At 35.1% G+C, this 20928-nt stretch overlaps 1 protein-coding gene across 1 annotated transcript in view; it reads right to left on the bottom strand.

Moving 5' to 3' along the window:
* Positions 1-918: 918 nt before the first annotated feature.
* Positions 919-20928, bottom strand: part of ttyh2l (tweety homolog 2, like) — a 102990-nt gene continuing 82980 nt past the window's right edge. The window contains 8 exon segments of the mRNA NM_213256.1: positions 919-1984; positions 5075-5153; positions 5231-5407; positions 12946-13088; positions 16764-16856; positions 16942-17034; positions 17569-17624; positions 19571-19640. Of these exon segments, the coding sequence (NP_998421.1) occupies positions 1904-1984; positions 5075-5153; positions 5231-5407; positions 12946-13088; positions 16764-16856; positions 16942-17034; positions 17569-17624; positions 19571-19640 (792 nt within the window). The 3' untranslated portion in view covers positions 919-1903.

Genomic DNA, 20928 nt, shown 5'->3' with positions numbered 1-20928 from the left:
ATGGGATTTTAATAGCATTTTGAACTATACTTTTCTAGCTACGTAATTAAAAACTGCTAGAACAGAGGTCAGTCAAACTCAGTCCTGGAGGGTCGATGTCCTGCACAGTTTAGCACTAACTCTAATTAAACACACATGCTAATAAATTTCTAGTGATCTTAAAGACACTGACTAGCATGTTCAGGTGTGTTTGATTAGTGTTGGAACTAAACTATACAGGAAACAAGCCCTCCAGGACTGGGTTTGCCCACCCCTGTGCTGGAATCACCACAGCTGCACAGTGTACACAATTATAAACTAGGATGCTTCAATCACAACACAGGAGTCCTGGTTTGTGGACATTAAATCAGGTTCATGTTGTACAGCAACTTAAGAGTTCTTCATACAGCAGAACATTCACGGTGTTCATTCTGTCACATCTGTTGCAAGTAGGTGAGCAAAAACAGCACAGCTTGTGTGTGTGTTTGTTACTGTGTGTGTGCACTAGTAGATTAATCTTATTAGGGTAGTGACAGTGGGTCTTTGTTTCATCATGTATGAGTTCTGTCACTTGCCTGTTTATCGTTCTCTGAAGAAAGACTTTCCAATAGTGTGTGAGGAGAAAAACTACTTAGAGTGGGTGGGAATAACCTGCTCATTTGCATTTAAAGGCATAGGCACAAAAACAGCTAAAATCCCCTCTGACTGCAAAATTGACATTTCAACAGTGTTTAATGAAAGATCTGATGGGTTTTTTTGGACCTGGAACATTACAGTCTTATTTTGAAGAGACAAAAGACTTAGTTTAGACCTTGTAAGAAGGCCAAAATTGGAGCCCTTTATGTTTCTTATAATGTGCTTCAGAATACATGTAACTCACGAAATATACTCTTTTAATTGGAAATGAATGCAGCATCCAATAAGAATAATAAACATAAAAATTATTTATTGAATCAAATTTCACAAAAAAGTATTACATAAACATTTTAAAAAAGCACTTTAGAAATGTCACAAACAAATACATGTCATAATCTAATCTATTATTACTTTATTTTCTTCATCATAAACATCTATCCGACTAAAAAGCAATATGGTCAGCCTCAAAAAACAAAAACAAACAAAATCATGGCCAAAGCTATACAGTACATCAGTGGAAAAAAAACAGAAAGCGCTTCAAATAGGCAGCTTTGATCTAGTTTGAGTACACAGGCAAACATACACACAGACAGAGAAGCTTTAACCAAAAGAGACAAGCCTGTCAGTGATTTTACCCCCAAATTGCTCATTCCCATATTTACCATTGTAGAAAATCATTTGTATTCATCCTTATCCTGTGCCGCGAGCCTCACAAATCAGGTCTGGAATAAACAGCAGACTTTTTATTGGACTTCTACATCAGACATTTACGAGGCCGAAACACTGAAATACATTTAAAGAGAGGCACCAAACGAAACCCCTCGCTCCTCATGCAAAACACACTCATTATTGTGGGCCAGATAGCGATTGATCATTTCTCTCAGGCTGTGTCATTTGGAGTCAATTAAACCAGTGCGAAAAGTCTGGGAATATTAATTAAAGGCTCTTTGTGGAGGCTCAAGGCCTTTGTGCTGTAAAACATAACCGCTTTTCACCTTTCTTTAGCTATTAATCGAGATTTACACAACCTAAGCTGAAGCATTAATCAAATTTCTTGAACACTGGTCACAGAAAACACCATAAATCAATGATCCGGCGAGGCCCTGAGGAGAATAAGCGGATATTTACACATGTTTCAGAGTCAGCCAGAATCCTCTTTACCTCTACATGAGAGTTTGTCAGGTCTGGACGGCATGCAGTCTTTGTGAACTCCCTTTGACACAGTAAATATTTGTGCTTTTCCCATCCACAGGTGTCCAACCAGTGGTTTTCATCTGCTTTAGGAAACCTAGACCTGGAAGTCTGTCCCGAAGTGTCTGATTTGGGCATCAGTCATAGATAGGTAGGTGGTCCTCATGCTGGGCGAATACTGCAGTTGAGCGAGAAAGAATGGGTAGATGAGTATGGTGCTGGAGACTGGATAATAACATGAAAATCACAGGCAATAAAACAGCCTTAAGTCCTGTTCACACACATAACGTAGATTAAAGAATTAATCTCTTTCTGCGAGCATTGAGATTTTAAGGTGGACTAAAAGGAAGTGAGAGGTCATGATGTCTAATGCTTTTATTTAAATGAGCAATGAGTATGGATCAGACACGATCTTTTATTTTATGCTCATTCTGCAAAGAATGTTGTAATCAATAAATAAAATTCTAATAAAAATCTGTGAATTTATTGTGAGATTGTAGGGGCTGAAAACGTAACAAACTTAAAACAAAAGATATTTTTAATGATTAATTTAAGGTTTAAAATACAAATTATATCAACTAGAAGCAGTTGTTCAGTAAACAAATCTAAAGTAGTTCTCTACCACTAAAAGACATTACTTTATAAAATGTATTGTAAACAAATCATCTAACCATTTACATACATAATAGTAAATGGTGATTAATTATTAAGACATAATTAAAATTATTTATGTACATATATTTACACAAGTACATACATGTAGATAACAGGGTCAACAATCTGCTGAAATCTGTAGTTTAAATGAGTCACATCCTTCTTTTCTGAATGAATCAGCTGTTTGAATGAAACACTTTAAAGTGATAATTCACTCAAATAAAAATGTACCCATTATTTATTCGCCCCTCAAACCTTTCTTCTGATGAATACTAAAGATGGAATTTGGAAATGGTAGCCGTTAGCATATAAAAGTCAATGGCTTCTGTCTTCCAATGTTCCTCAAAATATCTTTTTTTTGGGGATCAATGGAAGAAAGAGAGAGGCTTGAAATAAGATGACATGATTTGGGAGAACTATCCTGACCAAAATTGCCTCAAGTGCACAGCAACAACTCATCCAAGAGGTCACAAAAAGGCCTAGTCAGAGTCCTGACCTGAATTTATATATATATATATATATATATATATATATATATATATATATATATATATATATATATATATATATATATATATATATATATATATATATATATATATATATACACACAGTATAAATTCAGGTCAGGACTTTTGTCGAAGACAAACACAAGTAAACGCATCATATGGTTTTGAAATTAAGGTTTTAATATTAAGGTAAAACAAACTGCAACAGCGCCTAGCTATTGTAAGTCAATACATTACTTAAATTGGACCTGAAGTAAGTAAAGAAGACCAAACGATCCTCAAAAGCTAGATATATCATACCAAGATCCAAAGCAATTCAAAAAACATATGAGAAAAAAAAAGAGACCTAATCTGAGACCTTTCCGGTGTGGAAAAGGTTATAAAGCCATTTCTAAAACTGCAGCAAATCACAATAAGAGCCATTATCTACAAATGGCAAAAACAACAACATTGGACTCTCTTCTTAGAAGTGGCTGACTAAAATTGGCCCAAGAGCGCAGAGACAACTTATCTAAGAGGTCACGAAAAGACTTTGGAGTGGCCCTACAAAGTCCTGACCTGAATCCGATTGAGATAATGAGGCATGACCGCTAAAAGACAGGTCATGCTCTAATACCCTCCATTGTGGCAGAATTACAACAAATATGCAAAGATGAGGGGGACAAAACGTATCCACAGTACTTCAACAGACTCATTCAAAAATTTTACCTTAATAAGGGGTTTACTTGTGTTATCTGTGACTAATATTTAAATTAGTTTGATAATATGAAACAAAGTAAGGGGCAAACAAGTTTTCACACCACTGTATGTATGTATGAATGAATGAATAAATGAATGAGTTATTTAATGAATGAATGAATGAATAATTTCACTTTTCTTTATGGTGTGTTCTGCACATATACATGGTAATAATATATATATATATATATATATATATATATATATATATATATATATATATATATATATATATATATATATATATATATATATATATATATATATATACTGTATATACCAGAAATAAAGCTACTGTGTGTGAAAAGGCCTTAAGGTAATTACTAACAGCACAGGACAGACATGAGTTGGAAAAGTACAACATACTGATGATTTCCAGTCAAAAATAACGGAAGACAACAGCATCAAAAAGTCAGTGCTCTTGAGTTTTACAAGGATGTACAGAGTAATCAATGCATTTGGTGATGGTATTTTCAGGATAAGGACATGGGGACAAAAAAAGGGCAGAAATGTTATTGGAACCCACTTACTGTTTTTAAATGTCTGAGGGATACAAGTTCAAAAGTGATAAAAGACAGGAAAAGAAGTCAATTAGCTGTGAAATCTCACGACAGTTGAAAATGACGCTGGGGTTTGCTTCATTAGACACAAGATGGGTTTTACACTTTCTGTAATGCATTAAGCAGACCATCCTCTTCATTACAGCCTCCACTTATTACTTATGAGCACCAGACTGAAGGACAGTCTGAATTAAGCCAAGACCAAACCATTTTAAATATTTTTTATTAATAATATACTATTAATAATTAATAGTCATTCACTTCTCATTTTCTTTGTGCCTGCTGCATGGATATTCAAGTAAAAAAAAATTTAACAACAGGGGGCAGCAATGCTCCATTTCTGTTTTTAGCAGAGCACCACAATCACACACAACAACCATAACAAGGGTTATGGTTATTCTTTAGGTTGTTGTAAGCCAACATTGCATCAAATATGTTTTACTCGCCCTTTAAATATTAACATACTTAATTCTATTATTATTATTATTATCATAATTATTATTTTCTTTTTTAAATATAGAATTTATTTTATGATATATGGAAGCAAGTTTGTCAACCTATAATGAAATAGTTCTAAACATCAGCAGCTACCTGAAGATGTAATACACATAATAATAATCAATATTATGAATGTATTGAACTTAAAAATGCGTCTTATTAATTATTAGTAGCCTATATTATATAGATATAAATATTATTTTCCAAATTATTTTTTATTAAATCATTATAATTTATTTAAAAAAATTAAATTAAATAAAAATAATGAATATAAATTATTTATTAAATGTAGGATTTGAATCAAAATACCGATGGTGGTGGTGAACCGCTCCCAATTAATGGGACGTTTTCATAGCGAGGATTTCTTTCAAACAGCATGGACTGATTCCTGCAGGAGAGGAGAAAAGATAAGTGGGTCAACAGTGGAGAAAACAACATCTCTATTTTTCTTTTACACACACTCACATGTACTCGGGTGTGCTGGATGTGGCCTGCAGTGGAGGCTGTAGACTGGTCTGGCTGCCCATACTGCTGCTGTAGCTGCAGAAACTGTGGACTTGAGCTCGGCTGGGGTTATAAGCATTAAAGCGCCTTGTGGGGTTAAACGGGTCCTCTTCATCGATATCATCATAATCCCTGTCCCTGAGGAAAAAAACAACACTGCTCAATGGGTACCACAATGATACAGTAGGAGGCAGGACATTACTTGATGGTTTGTGTTTAGTACAATGCCTGCTTCTATGGCTATATTCATGGCGTGCCAAGTAACAATAAACATTAACAATTTATTTTTCATAACAATTTTAAAACTCTATTTAGATTAGCATGGTTAAAATTTTTTTCAAATAAACCAATTAACATTTTACAGAATTAGAGCCAAGTATGTCAAAGTCAAGGTTTTAAAACCACCAAAAATTTGTTCTACCGTTTCTATGGTATATGTAATTTATTTAATTAATTTTTTTTTTAATTGCCTTAATCCTTCGTGGCATAGATTCAACAAAGTACAGGAAATTTTGGTCCATATTTACATTATAGCATCACCCAGTTACTGCAGATTTGTCGGGTGCACATCCATAATGCAATTCTCCTGTTCCACCACATCCCAAATGTGCTCTATTGGATTGAGAGATCTGGTGACATTTGAGTACAGTGAACTCATTGTCTCGTTCAAGAAACCAGTCTGAGATGATTCGCGTTTTATGACATGGCACATTATCCTGCTGGAAGTTTTTATAAAGGGATGGACATGGTCAGCAACAATACTCAGTTAGGCTGTGGTGTTGAAAAGATGCTCAATTGGCAGTAATGGGCCTAAAGTGTGCTAAAAAAATATCTCCCACACCATTACGCCACCACCACCAGCCTGAACCATTGATACAAGGATGGATCCATGCTTTTATGTTATGACCTTACCATTTGAATGTTGCAGCAGAAATCAAGACTCATCAGACAAGGCAATATTTTTCCAATCAATGTTCTTAGCTGAGTGGCATCTAGTGTGGTCTTCTGTTGCTGTAGCCCATCCACCTCAAAAGTCTATGTGTAGTGTGTTCAGCATCGCTCTTCTGCATACCTCGGTTGTAACGAATGGTTGTTTGAGTTAGTGATGCCTTTCTATCTGCTTGAACCTGTCTGGCTATTCTCCTCTGACTTTTGGCATCAACAAAGTATTTTCGCCCACAGAACTGCCGCTTACTAACTGCAGCTTACTGGATATTTTCTATTTTTCTGACCAGCCGGTGAGTGTATTTTAGAGCAGTAAACACAAAACCAGGTACCAAGATATTTTTATTTATGGCTAAAATCTTATACCGACCCATGCCTAGCCAACACAAATAAGATATACTTGAGGGTTAAAAATGCTTTTACAAATACAGCATGGTGGAGGATATTCTCTGAACAATAAAAACCTGTGTGTGAGTCATCTAGAAGTGACATATTCTACAGCGGGTATAAACAATCTGATCCCACCACTTGGAGGGTCATGAAACCCCTGTCTCAGAAAGGAATTTTCACACCTCGGTATCAAAAAAAAAAATAGAAAAAAGGGGGTTTTCAGCTGTGTTTATGTGGAAATTTTCACAAGGGCAACGCAAAACCGCATTTGCTGTGACGATGGAGATTGGTTCTGAGAGCAGCATTTACAGTGATTCTAAGAGATGTATAGAATTGGAGAACTTCTCCAAACCAAAATGGCTGAATTTGGTTGATTATAGTGCAGGTACACTGCCTTATCAGTTAAATCTTTTCTACACAACTATGAGCATGCATGTAGAAGAAAGTGAAGATGCTCATTTTGGCTTTTTGTTTGAAGCCAAAAAGAAGTTCGAAAAGGCTGAGTGAAGTTTTTTGAACCTTCCGACACCATCGTGCTGCAGTAGGTGTAGCTGTAAATGTGTCAGGCTGCTTGAGTCTATTGCTAAACACATTAAACAATGTTGCCTGAGAAAGAAGAACAGTTTTAGATAAGGTGACAGCCTTCTTCAAAGAGAGCGCCACCACACTACGCCATATTGATTTCTATCTGCAGCAGACAGACACTAAATGGAACAACGTTTAGAACTTTATCAGACGTGGCATTATGTGGTTGTGCTTGTTGTCCAGTTGTGTCTCAGCAGGTAGTTTTCACTTCTCTGATTCAAAAAATAGCTAGCAAAAGGGGAGTTTCCAGCTTTGTTTAGGTGGGAGTGTCACACGTGGAAAGATGGAAGGCTATGTATAAAAAGGGGAGTTTCATTACATGAAACAGTTAATTTGCACACCAGCAACACAAACCCACACACATCAAGGCAATTAAGAGTGATTCTGAGAAGAATAATGCAGTTTGGTTGATTATAGTGCGGGTACACTGCCTTATCAATTTGAACATTTGTAAACAAACAAAAGCATGCATGCAGGAGAAAGTGAAGACAAAGCGTATATTGATGTTTTGCAATGGCATTATTTCCAAATGTCACTGTAAAAATGAGTTAAACAAAATGATACAAAGACTATTTGGATACAGATGTAGTGTTTGCCTTTTAAAATGTTGATTGTGTTACATTATATTTATTATGAAACACAGTATTGTAGTAACATTATATACAACAAACATATATTTTGTTGTATATACATATAAACACACACACACACACATATATATATATATATATATATATATATATATATATATATATATATATATATATATATATATATATATATATATATATATATATATATATATATATATATATATATATATATATAAAACATATATAACAAACATCAACACAAAATGTAACCACGTCTTTAAAAAAAAAAAAAAAAAAGAAGAAGACAATGGGAAAATCCATATCCCACCATTCCCAGATTCAAAAAGCTTGTGGGTAAACAATGTTTCCTTACATGTTATCAGGTGATCCACTCACATCACAGTAAATCAATATAAATAAATAAATGAATAAAATTAAATAAAATAAAATAATAATTGAGTTGGCACTCTACAGAGAAACTGTAGGGTCCAGCCAGTTATTCCAATGACAGTGTTTACTGGTGGACAAGGTTTACTGCATGTTCGGTCTTTCCAGTGCACAATGTTAATTTACTTTAAATTTATCTCATATCTGACTCTGTTTTTAGTTTGAGGTGGTTTAGAAAATTTATATTATTCTAATTATTATATATTATTATTATTTATTTATATTAATATTTATCCTTGTTTTATCTGACTCCAATTATAAAACATTGATAAGATTATTTAGTTTCTTTTAATATTACTTTAGAATATGATTGAATATTCTCTTCGATTCATTATTGTATAATTTTCTTGTTCGTTCAGATTCCTATAACATCTTGAGTCTTGTACCGGCCGAGTTTACAATGTTTTAAGCACAAGCATGTCAGTCTTTGTCACTAAACAGTGGCGATTATCCACCATCCTAAAGAGGCAGAACCTTTTTACTCAGATTAGGATATATATATATATATTTGTTTTATGCGGTCCCCATTGAGCTGCTATCTACTAATGCCGAGTTCAGACTGCATGATTTTCAAACTAGTCGTGTCACAGATGTTTTCACACTGCATGACTATCTGGGCTAGCGTTTCGTCGCTGCTTTGTTTACACTGCAAGATGGTTCGGCGACATAAACATTCATATTGCATGACTTTACTATAGGGAGAATCGCCGACAACTTCGTCCAAACTACGTCTCACAGCCAAAAACAAGTAGTATATCTTTTGTTATTAACTACATAATGAGAAAGAAGCCTTTAATGGGGTAGAGCATGTACATGTTTGCTCACCTGGGTTTAAAGGGAATTAGCCATTTCTCCTCAACGTTGATAATAAATTAATTTCTTTCTGTATGAAACGTCAAACAGACACGGTTGCTCCTGAGTCCTGTCAAACCTCCACTAGTTTTCCCTCCATTTCTTGGGTCCAAAATAAACCGAAAAGGAGCGCTTTTAACTTCTCCCCCAGCCTCCCACTGGCCTGCAGCAGGTATACACACACGCACACGCAAGTGAAAGCTGCTCCCTCATTGGCTGCAGGCGATCGCTGATGTTATTTTCAGTCAAAACTCAATTCACACGGCGTGATTTGAATCGCCGACAGCTCCAGATATTTAGCACGCCAAATATCTCACAGGCATCGGCGACTCATCTGCGATTCTCTCAGATCGCGTCTTTGATCGTTCATACTGTGTGATTGTCACTCACGTGCACGAGCAGCGATTCGCCTGTGATTTCAGGCATTTGTCGGCGATTTCTCAAAACCTGTCGGCGAGCCAAAATCGGGGCTAAAATCACGCAGTCTGAACTAAGCATAAATCAAACAGAGCTATTTAGGATGCTTTCACACCTGTGAATCGATTCAGTTGTTCCGAAACAGAGATTACAAATGTTACATTGTTGCTCTTTGCTCTTGGAGCGGTTCGCTTTCACACTGCAAAGTTTCTAATCGGACCAAAAGAGCTTAAACAAGTCATGTGCGAGTAAACTCTCCTCACATTGGTCAGAGTGTCAGGGTTTATTTTGCAGCGTCCTGCTCAGCTGTCAGGAGAGGTGGTTTGGTGATGATTGACATGGTGTGCGCTCGCGACGTGTCTGAGGAGAGATGGGGTGGGGAGGGGTGAGAAGGGTGCGCGACGATGCCTATTTGAGGACCGGGAGGGAGACGAGATTACCGGGACATCATCACTCGTTTGCGGGCACCTGGAGACTCGCGAAACTTCCCGCCATACTCATAATTCTCTCTTTATATAGCCGTATGCCTACTACATATCCATAAAACACTGTGATATAACCGCGCTCGGATCGGATCGCTTTCTCACCTTTATCACCTTTCGAACCGCTCCAGAGTTCATTTCAATCGAGCCGAGACCACCTAACTCATGCGGTCTCAGAGCGATTACTTTGGCGCGGAACAGAGCGCAATTGCCCTGTTCACATATGCCAAACGAACCGCGCTAACTGGGCAAATGAGACAGGTTCCGAAACAAAAGTGTAGGTGTGAAAGCACCCCGAGTCATATAATGATCATAACTATAGAATTAGACCAGTCATACTTAAACTTTTAATAACTTTGATTAATCACTATACTATCCAAATAGTATTATAAGTTTAAAAGATGAAGGTCTATCCCCTTAGATAACCTTTCACAGTCTAAGTATACAAGAATCCATGCCAATGTGTTAGTCGGAGCACTAAGAACATCGTATAGCGTGCCACGCTGCTTGTCTACCGTGTTTTAGTCCGTTACTAACCTGTACAGGGGCTTGTGGTGCTATGGACTTAATGTAATCTACTAGAGATAATAACACAAATTCTGTTTCAATATTTTAAAACATAACAATTTATTATCCAAATAAATGTGTATTGTGCCAATTCATTCAGTAAATTCGTAAAACGATCAATACAAGACATCAAATTCTCAAAGATAAATCCAAGATTAAAAGATGCATACCTGACTTCATAATATATATAGCGTGGAAGATGGAGTTCCATGCTATGGGCTGATCTGGATAACAGAATTGCCCCGAACATTTAAAAACTTTCCCCTAAAGGTGCTGTAGGTGATCTTCCACAATGCTAACAGCTTAGCATAAATCTCTGAATCACAGTCCCTCCCCTGCTGTCTAGAGCCACGCCTCCTGAAATACGAGCATTGCAAAAAGGAAAAAAAAAAAAAAAAAAACTCTCTCACGTGTTAAAAGCGGCGAACAAGCCAAACTGACATGCTATTTCAGAGCAGAGTTGCATGGTAAACAATATAGGGAGAGACTAGGCGGAATAGCGCCTTAAAATCTACATTATTGATGCCGTAAAAGGTCCCTTATGAAACTGAAAATAGTTTTATCAATCTTTCATCGGAAGATTTTAGTGGCTAAACAACACTTCTTTAAAAATATAACCCATTTGTAACAACAACATCTCTCGTGAACGCGCGGCGGTCGGCGGAGCTGCATACAAACGGTTGCGCAGATCTTCAAATCTGCATTTGCTGACAGACAAATTGCGCAACTTATCGGAATTATGAGATTTTTTTTGTTTGATGCCTTACCCAATATATAAAAATACATATAAATACAATCAGATCATTTATTTTAATCATTACTATTAGACTGTGAAGAGACTTTCAACCAGCACAACAAAAAAATGCTTCTGAAGACAATCACCTACTGCATCTTTAAGTAGTAAATCCAAGAATCCCCTCAAGGAAAAGGGGTTTGTGTGAATAACAAAAGGCATTTGCATTTAGAGGAAGAGTTTATGCATATAGAAAAGACACACCTATGGCAGTGGTTCAAAAGATACCTGAAGTTATATATTTATTGGTTTGGTTATGTCTGTTTCTGAGGGAACGAGACCATTGTACCAGTTGCACTGAGACATTTCAAATGATATCAAACATAATAGATGAAGTCACTTGGGTTGATTTAGAACATTCAGACTTTGAAATCACCATTCTGTGTGAGTTGAGTGACAATGGGGCTGAGTAACCAATGTGGGTTTCAAGAAATGTTTTAAATGTAAATGGAGGAAAGGAGGGGAGCTGGTTTTTACCGCATTCCCACCTGCTGGGTTGTGGAGTCGATTGTCTCCGTGTTTTTGGCTCATGTTTGAATTGTGTCAAAGACATCAAAATATTTGTGATATCTCAAGTCTTAAAAAACGAAGCACTGACGACCCATGTCTCTGAACAAAAACACTGTAATCGGTAGTAATGTACGTCTCATTTATGGCTTGATGCACAGAAATGCTGAAATTTTGATAAAATCACTGTGTACTGGAAAATCGAATTTAAAAATAAATTTGCTCTAAACAATGCAAAAATATTCAACTATATTTATATTCATATATCTATGTTTTAACTATAGAGTGAAATAAAAATGACCCAATAGTGTTTTAGCAATGTGCCACTCACACACACGTATATCTGTCAACATTTCAAAAAATGGATTTCATGACACTTTAAAATCCTTCAAGAAGTGATAGTACATGTGTGGATAAAGCTCTGCGACTCAACCCTCCGGCTTAATCATGTTGTTGGTCTTGTTGAGTCTGATGACTTTCTCCTGTCTGACTCTTAAATGCATTGATACAAAGCATGTCAAAGAAGGCATAGTTCCAGCACACCCAGAGATTGGGTAATCATCATGGACCAATGGTAGTTTGAAGGTGGTTAGGACCAAACTTTTGAACTGCTGAAACAAACTTCGTTTTGTCTGAATTTTGTTTCAAAATGATTTTCATTTCAATAATTATTCTTTTTTAATTGGTTTAAAGTATGCTGGGGCCTTTAGGGCTTATTTCATAGAGTTATTTCCCTGTATGTAGATCTTATTTTGTATGTAGATCTGATTTTAAGTCTAAAGAAGGTACTGGGCAAATTCTGAGATTTGTTAATAGCGCATCTTATGCAGTCTGATTCTTCATTCCCTTTAAAACCAGACATCAAATTAAAAGTTCTCCAATTTCAAAAGTTTGTGACATATCTTAACTAGATCCAGATTATCATTTATATGTGAAAACATTGCTTAAATGCAGGAATTCGAATATGTAATTAAAATAACAGTCCTTGTTCCTCAGACATTACATATTCCAAAGCTAAGATAATAACATTTGTTTCTGCTGTTAACATATAAGTGAATTTGGGAATTGATATACTTCTTTTATTGGTTGGGTTGGTACCTGATGGCGATGAGCATCCATGCGCGTGGAACAGCACACAACAGGGCACAGAAGGCACAGGCTGCCAGCAGAGAGAACAGGCACAGATACAGGAGACCCTCCACACCGTCATAGCAGACGCCCAGCAGGGCCTCCAGATAGTCCTGCAAGATGACATCAACAGCCATAAGACACCACAGGGGAATATATAGGGTGACAACGATTAAGGGTGTGTTCACACTTCACAAAGTCAATTCAGTTGCACGAACTTAAAAAAAGGCAGATCGAAACCATGGGAAAAATTAGTCACATTCCAGTTTCAAACAGACATTGGCGTAGATTGACTGAAAAATGAATGCAATGACCAAAGACGACTAAACAAACTAAAAATATAAAATAAGGTTAACCATTACAGTTCAAAATGGCTGTCACATGTATATCTGAACATCTGCACAGAAGCAATATGTGTCTGTGTATGTGAGATGAAAGAACATTTTATAAATGATGTTCAGCATATATGTAGTGTTCAGTAAGCTTGATTGGCAAATATATACTATAAATGTGTTTATTTAAATTTTTTTGGTCTTAAAAATGACAGTGGGAACACAATCGGTAAACCAATGCCAAATTTATAAACCAAAAAAACAGACTTCAAATATAAACACACTATTAAAGATGTGGAAATATAAATTTCTATCAACTAATTCCAAATGAACAATAATCTACGTATAACTGAAAAGTTATATTCTCTGGTTTTTAATTATATAATTTCATTAACATCCCAGCTAGGAGGGACATTAACCTTTTGTCTGTCTGATCACAGGCTAAGCCAAAGTAATGCAAATTGTCAGTTTCACAGCATGGGGTGTCTATTGTTTTCTCTTTTCGATCAAATGGTCAGGCGGTTTCTGTCTCCAGAACATGATGAGATTAGACCTGAGAAGCAGTTTACCCTGCCGACCACAACCCTTAATTTGCATACTTTGTTTAGCTATATCCCCTCCTCCTAAGAACACAATATAGCCATGAAATCTTTGTCTCAATTCAGACTATATTTAGACTTGTGTGAGACTTGTGAGAGACTTGTAAAAGAACTTGCAGACTGCGGACCTCTAGTAGGCTCTTGCAGACACGGACATCTTAAAGACGCTGTATGACTGCAGATTAACCAACACGTCTCAATAAAGGAATTCTGCTTGTTTCGAGTCTCCTGGACTGGGTTCTCTTTTCTTTTTTCACTCATTTATTTTTTTACAACAAAGAGAAGCATTGTTTTGAGTATGTGTTTGTTACAAAATTACTAGAACTGTAATGTAATGTATGTGGATTCTAAACTTAGCTTAATATGCAAACATTTTCAGAACAGAAATCTGAATATTGAACAAAATTGCTGACAACTTTTTGCAGATTTTAGACACACGCTAGACTAAATTAAAATTCTACTTGACAAAAGGGGCTAAAACAGATGCATTTATAGATTTTTTTTTTTTTGTGGGTTGTATACAGTATATCTGTAAACAGAGTCAGGAATTAATATCAATCTCTGCATAAACAGATGGGTTTTATAAAGTTTATTGTTGTCCTTCCACTCAAGATCAATTTTAGTAAGAGCTGAATGACATGACACAATGCATATACATGCATTAAACATATATTTGGGAGATACGGGAATATGGGATGTATTACAAAGCTATGTAAATGTTTATTATTCCCATTTGATGAGTCTCCCTATACAGTTTGATATGGCACTTGGACCCTGAAGCCTCTTTGCATGTTATCACACTTAACAAGTGGATTAAAAACTGCGTTATTTAAAAAAAAAAGAGCCCCACATACATAGTAATTTTAATAAAAGTTTAAAAAAAGAAAAGTATAACCTAACCCTAACCTCACTAGAAAACATTGCGGCCAGTCAAATGCCACCTGGAGCATGCTTATTAGTGATCCTGTGAAAATCGTCAGTTCAATTGCCAGTTCTGATTGGCCTATTTTACAAGAGTTTCATCTAAGAATAAGGAAGCAATGTTGTTTAATCAACCTTATCATACACCCACACAATTGGTGCAATTTGTTGCTATTTTCAGACCAACGCAACCCTTCTTTTCCCATTTTGCGCAACGTTGTTTAAATAGTAACTGCATTTGTGCTGCATTGTCGACTCATAGGTGTTCTGGTCTAGAAAGGATGTGTGTTTAGGTGCATTGTTGGCACGTTACTAACTTGAAGAACTAAATGAGACTGCACAATTTGACCAGCTGAAAGCAGGTCTAAAGTCCAGCACAGAGCACATTAGTTGTGCCCCTTAAACGCTTACACATGGCTTAATACACACAGGATGTACAGCAATATGCACGTTTTCACAAATGAAAAAAAAAAAAATTAAAGGATAAAAATGTTACAGAAAATATTATTTTTTACATAAATATAAAAACCATTGCCTCCATGCCTTCTTCACATCAGGGGGCTTTTTTCAGTTTATTCATGATAACTTGATTCTGTATAATGCTTTTATTATTAGCATTATTATTTATTTTAAGCATATTTATACTTGTTTTAATAAAAACAAGTTTAGATTTCTTTACCTGTTGAGTTTTGGAGCACATGGGGAATAAAAAAATAGGACGTGTGTTTGGATATAACTTTTTTTTGACCACACTTCGCTATTATTGTTCATTTATCCGTTTGCTGGAAATTAGAACTGAATTTAAAAATAGTTTTGAAACAAATCTTTGCACTTAACAAATCAAATTAAATATATAGGCTGATTGATGTCTTCAGAAGAGTCCATACAACACTGTTTCCTTAAAGTAAAGAGTAAAAGTAAAGTAAAGTAAAGAAAAAGAGGCAGATTGGAGGGGGCTCATTCTTTATGCTTGCACAGCAGATCTCGCCGGTGAACCTTTCCTTTTTTCCACTTACAAAGTCTGCCATTTAATGAGCCATGGCGTGACGCAACTGACTCTTAAAGGGATTGGGAGATGAGACTTTGATTAGCACATTACGATCAAAACACACCCAACTCATTAAGAGAATATGCACAACACTGTTAGACTATATGTCGTGGCGCTAACCATATTTTTCCATCCTTAAAATAGCAAAAGTGGATTCGGATACGCCCTTAATGCTTTTGCGTCATGCACTTTAGACTCTGTGATTAGATTGTTAAAATAGAGCCCTCATGTCAATTTCATGTACCAAACTCTTATTATCCAGCTATGTCTAGGAATACCCAGTTGTTGTTTTTTTTTTTTTGTTTTTTTTATATGGCCCATGTTATTAATGTAACTATAATAGCTAATACTTCATTACTTTGAATATTTGTAGAGTAGGTATATTTTAATTAACATTAGACATTCTTAATTACTATAAAATATTTATATATTATTAATGCATTAAAATAATCAAATAAGACTAGGCATAGACATAAGTTTCTGTCTGTATGATAATGGTATAAGGTATAATGGTATTGTGATAACCGCTCTAAAATAAGTTCTTTTTGAATGTCTGGGTGAGGTAAAAATTTCCCCTTCGAAAACAATTTATTTTATTTTTACGAAACATGTACAATATTTTGGAAATTAAATAGTTCAAATAAACCATTGACTTCTCTCTTCATTAGTTTCAAAAACACAGATATGTTTTTATTATTATTCTTTTTTTTTACAACATAGAAAAATACATAAAAAAAAACCTTACATATACCTTAGGAACGGTATAACAGAACATTTTGGCAGTATTAAAACCCTGACTTTCCAAACCGTGGTAAATCTTAAAACCAGTTATCGTCCCTTGCCTAAATAGGACTGTAGAATAACTGTTAAAGCAAAAGGTTGACTCACTTTGTGCAGACTTCTGCAGTCCAGCAAGGCGGTGAGTTGGTGTAAATTGAACTCTGATGAGTTTAAGAGTCGCTGAATTCCTAAAAGGTCTTTCTGAAATGATTAATATTGAAAAATTAATGTTGGAATGCACAGAAGCAGAACTCTATGGGGATCGCCCCTTTAACAGCACTCTTACCTCTGCGGTTGGAAATACAACCACAGCAAACTGCAGCAAACCTTGCACCTGGATCTGCATGGTGGTCAGAGACCTCTGGAAGATGGTGAGGGACTGCAGGAGAAACAATAGCGCTGAAAACCCACATGGTGTAAAGAATTTCCACACTGACATGCCATAGATTGCCCTTAATCCCTGATAAGGATACGTATTTACATCTGGCTTAACAGCTATTAAGGCTTTAAACTTGCTTAATGGCGACATCTGTTTCATACATCTGCTTCATCACTTTCACCGCAGAACATTAACTTTAATAGATCATCCAAAAAACTGCAGCTTAACCAGCGTGGAATAATGTCTAAATCAGTGGAAAAGCTTTCACAGGACTCCCGCAGGCAACGCGAGACAGCCAGACAAATCTAATTATACCCAAACTACAGACAAAAGAGACCCCCTTTGATCAAAGTTTATTTTCATATCGCCGATTCCTAATTTAATTAGCCATGCAGATTTTTTTTCGTTTTCACAGAAGAATTATAATGGCTTTAACATGGGTATTCGCCTCAATTAGGAGTCAAATGGATCCGTGAGTGCAGTTAATTGCTTGTGTCAGGGGTTCAGGGAGGAATTGAACAGTGAAAGTTTTACCTGCTGGAATGGATTAGGAAGACTCTGGCTGCAGTACAGGTAATAGTGCACTATATCTGTAGAGGAAACAGACAAAACATTTTGAGGCCAGATTTACAGAAGCTTTCTTAAATAAGCATCAGCAAATTTAATATGGATCCTATTCTGGTCTTATTGTTTTGTTTTTGACAGATACTGTATACAGAAGCCTTCTTAAGTAAGACATCTGTAAATTTATCATAAGGGTCTTATTATGGCCTTTTTGTTTTGTTTTGGGGTGTACAAGCATAGGCTTTCAGTGCTGATTGTTCCAAAAATGCATTATTTTTCACAAATAATGGACCTTGGAACACATTACCTTATATATATATATATATATATATATATATATATATATATATATATATATATATATATATATATATATATATATATTAGCAGTAGCCTATAATACATTGTGTGGAGTTTTCTTTTATGGCAAAAAGTTTCATGACGACATTTTGTAAATTTGCTATTGTAAATATGCCAAAACTTAATTTTTGATCAGTAATATGTAAACCCACACAGAAATTTGCTGATTTTTAGCCCATCGAGTCTATTTATTTACATGTGTAAGTTTGTATTTATTTATTTATTTATTTATTTATTTATTTTTATTTATTTATTTATTTGTTTAAGTTAGCATAGTTAAAAACGTTTTCAAATAGATATATCTCGGCCAACTATTGTCCTATCCTATCAAAGTATGCATCAATGGGTTTGTTTCAAGTCTTAATTAGGAAAACAGACTTATGACTAGTTTCATGATCCATGGTAATACTGTATTTTTAATTATTTTAGCACCTTTTTCTTTCAGTGAAGCCCCTACACAGTCAGAAATAGAGGTACAGGAGCTGCCACTGGGGCAGTATCTTTTCAAAAGGTAAATATTTGTACCTGCAGGGTCCATAATGGTACCTCAAAGGTACTTTTAAGGTACGTTTGGGTACTAATATACACCTTTGAGGTACCACTGTGGACTTTTTTTTGTACAAAGATGTATCTTTTCAAAAGGTCCTGTACCTTTATTTCTGAGTGTGTATCATAGAAACAAGACATGTGCTCTGTTTTAACGATCTAACTTATTTTTGTGCCTCATTTTGTAACGTATAGGCCTCCAAAACCCAACAGGTGGACAAATCTAAACTTGTTTTTACTAAAACAAATATAAATATGCATATAACAAATACTGCTAATACTAATAACATTATATAAATGCAAATTGCCATGAATGAATTGAAAAAAAGACAAAGAAGGCATGAAGGCAGTGGTATTTATATTTTTTTATATAACACATATGTTTAAACATTTTAATCCTTTAATTTTTTCATATGTAAAGATATATGTGTATTGCTGTACTTTGTGTGTGTTTTAGACAATGTGTTCACGTTTTGGACCTGCATAGGCACATAACTATCACACTATTTCAGTTTAAAATAGCAACGTGCCAACAATGCGTCTTAACACACCTCATTTTTAGACAAGCACACCCATAAGTCCACAAAGTGGTGGAAATGGATTTGCTATTTAAACAACGTGGTGCAAAACACGAAAATTTGCAAAACAACGTGCCAAACACATCTTGCACCTTATCGTGCCGGTTATATGATAAGGGCCACAGAGTGTGTTCTGGAAAACTCAAGCAGCTTACAATAACTGCACATTTTAACAAAAAAAAAAATCTATTCAAACTAAATTTAAGTGAAATCTCAAATGTGTTTTCGAATGTTACATTTTCTAAATTGTACTTTTTAGTTCAAAATGTTTTTAGAAATGCGGCCCCACATTTTTCCATATAACTATTGTGTAAAGTATGGCTGAGCGATTTCTCGAAATAAAGTCACAAACATGACTCCGCAAAGCAAATACTCAACAACATAATTACTATACATTGCCCAATACAGTACATAAAATAACATATACATGGTAGAATATGCAGGTGCATCCAAAAGACAGGCATATGGAGCAGTAAAATATTACTTACCTGAACTCAAGGTGCCTTTGGTTTGATTGACAATGTACTTGTCAGGAGAAACACAAAAGTCACTGGTTCCCTATGAGGACAGATGAACAACAAGCTCATAATTACAAATCTAACACAAAATAAACATTTTTGGACGTGTCTGCAGTATTCATGCAAATTAGGTTGAGATTTTTGTATTTGAAATCTGCATAAGCTGAAAATTTCTGAGATTCTTAATGTTGGTATGTTAATATACTTTCAAACGGAGCTGAATATTGAATAGGGGGAGGAGCTTTTATGCATATCACTCCCCTTTGTAGTGGAAACTAACAATAAGAGGGGCGTAGTTAAGAATATTATGTCAAAATGATGTCAACAAAGAAAGACCGCCACTCCAAATACATTCAGAATTTGATTGAATTACCAAATTAAACTTTTTTTTTTTTTTTTTTTTACCTAAAAAATAACAATATGTGGTAGGAAAATAAACATTGCAAATTTAAATTTCACATGGACTTTAAAGAATGACAGGATTTCTAAGACTTCTACTGAATGTCAGGTCCGTATGAGCTGATCACAAAGGGGCTAATCCTATTATGATGATCTGTGGATGGCCAGGCTTAAAGTAGTAGAAGTCAAGTAAGAACACACAGAATGACCCCGTTACCTGAGAATCCGGGGTGAACAAAGCTCAAAGAAATCTTTCTTGATTATCTTTCTTGAGGAAATGCGTGGTGAATATGGTTCCTAATTAAATAATTTTACACTGATATGGCAAAACTCTGGTGAATTGAAATGAAAGAAGAAACTAAACAATCAGACTGTAATTTCAACCCTAGTCCACTGGCAATAGGACAGTTGTTATTATGCACCGCTAATATCACTGCTAAAAATCAATTATGGCTTTGTTAGTTTTGGTCAGGACTAAGATTAGGTCAGGTTAGATTAGGTTATTTTTCCTACATAAAAACAACACGAAAATTGGCAAAAATACATACGGAATATATCATATTTCCTATAATATGTTTTTTTCTGGATAATATCTAATTTATTTTAGTTTATTTAATTTAATTAAAAAAATAAGAAATCATTATGTTACCATTAACTTGCTTTAATCGAACTAGTTTCTAACTTATTCTAGTTAACCTAATTGTTAAGTTAAGCCTTCAATTTGCAGTTTTAGACGAATACTAATATCTTGCAACACAACTAGTAAATATTATGTACTGTCATCATGGCATGGACAAAATAAAATAGCTATTAGAAATTAGTTATTAAAACTATTGTATTAAAATAAATAATATACATATGAGTAACAGGAGGGCTAATGGTGACTTCAAATGTGTGACAGTAGTGTGGTTACTCTACAAACATTTGAA

Source organism: Danio rerio, chromosome 3 (genome assembly GCF_052040795.2).
Source record: "Danio rerio strain M-AB ecotype USA chromosome 3, GRCz13ab, whole genome shotgun sequence".
NCBI lineage: Eukaryota > Metazoa > Chordata > Actinopteri > Cypriniformes > Danionidae > Danio > Danio rerio.
The sequence above is the reverse complement of the archived record's forward strand: the minus strand, read 5'-3'. Positions and strand labels throughout refer to the sequence as shown.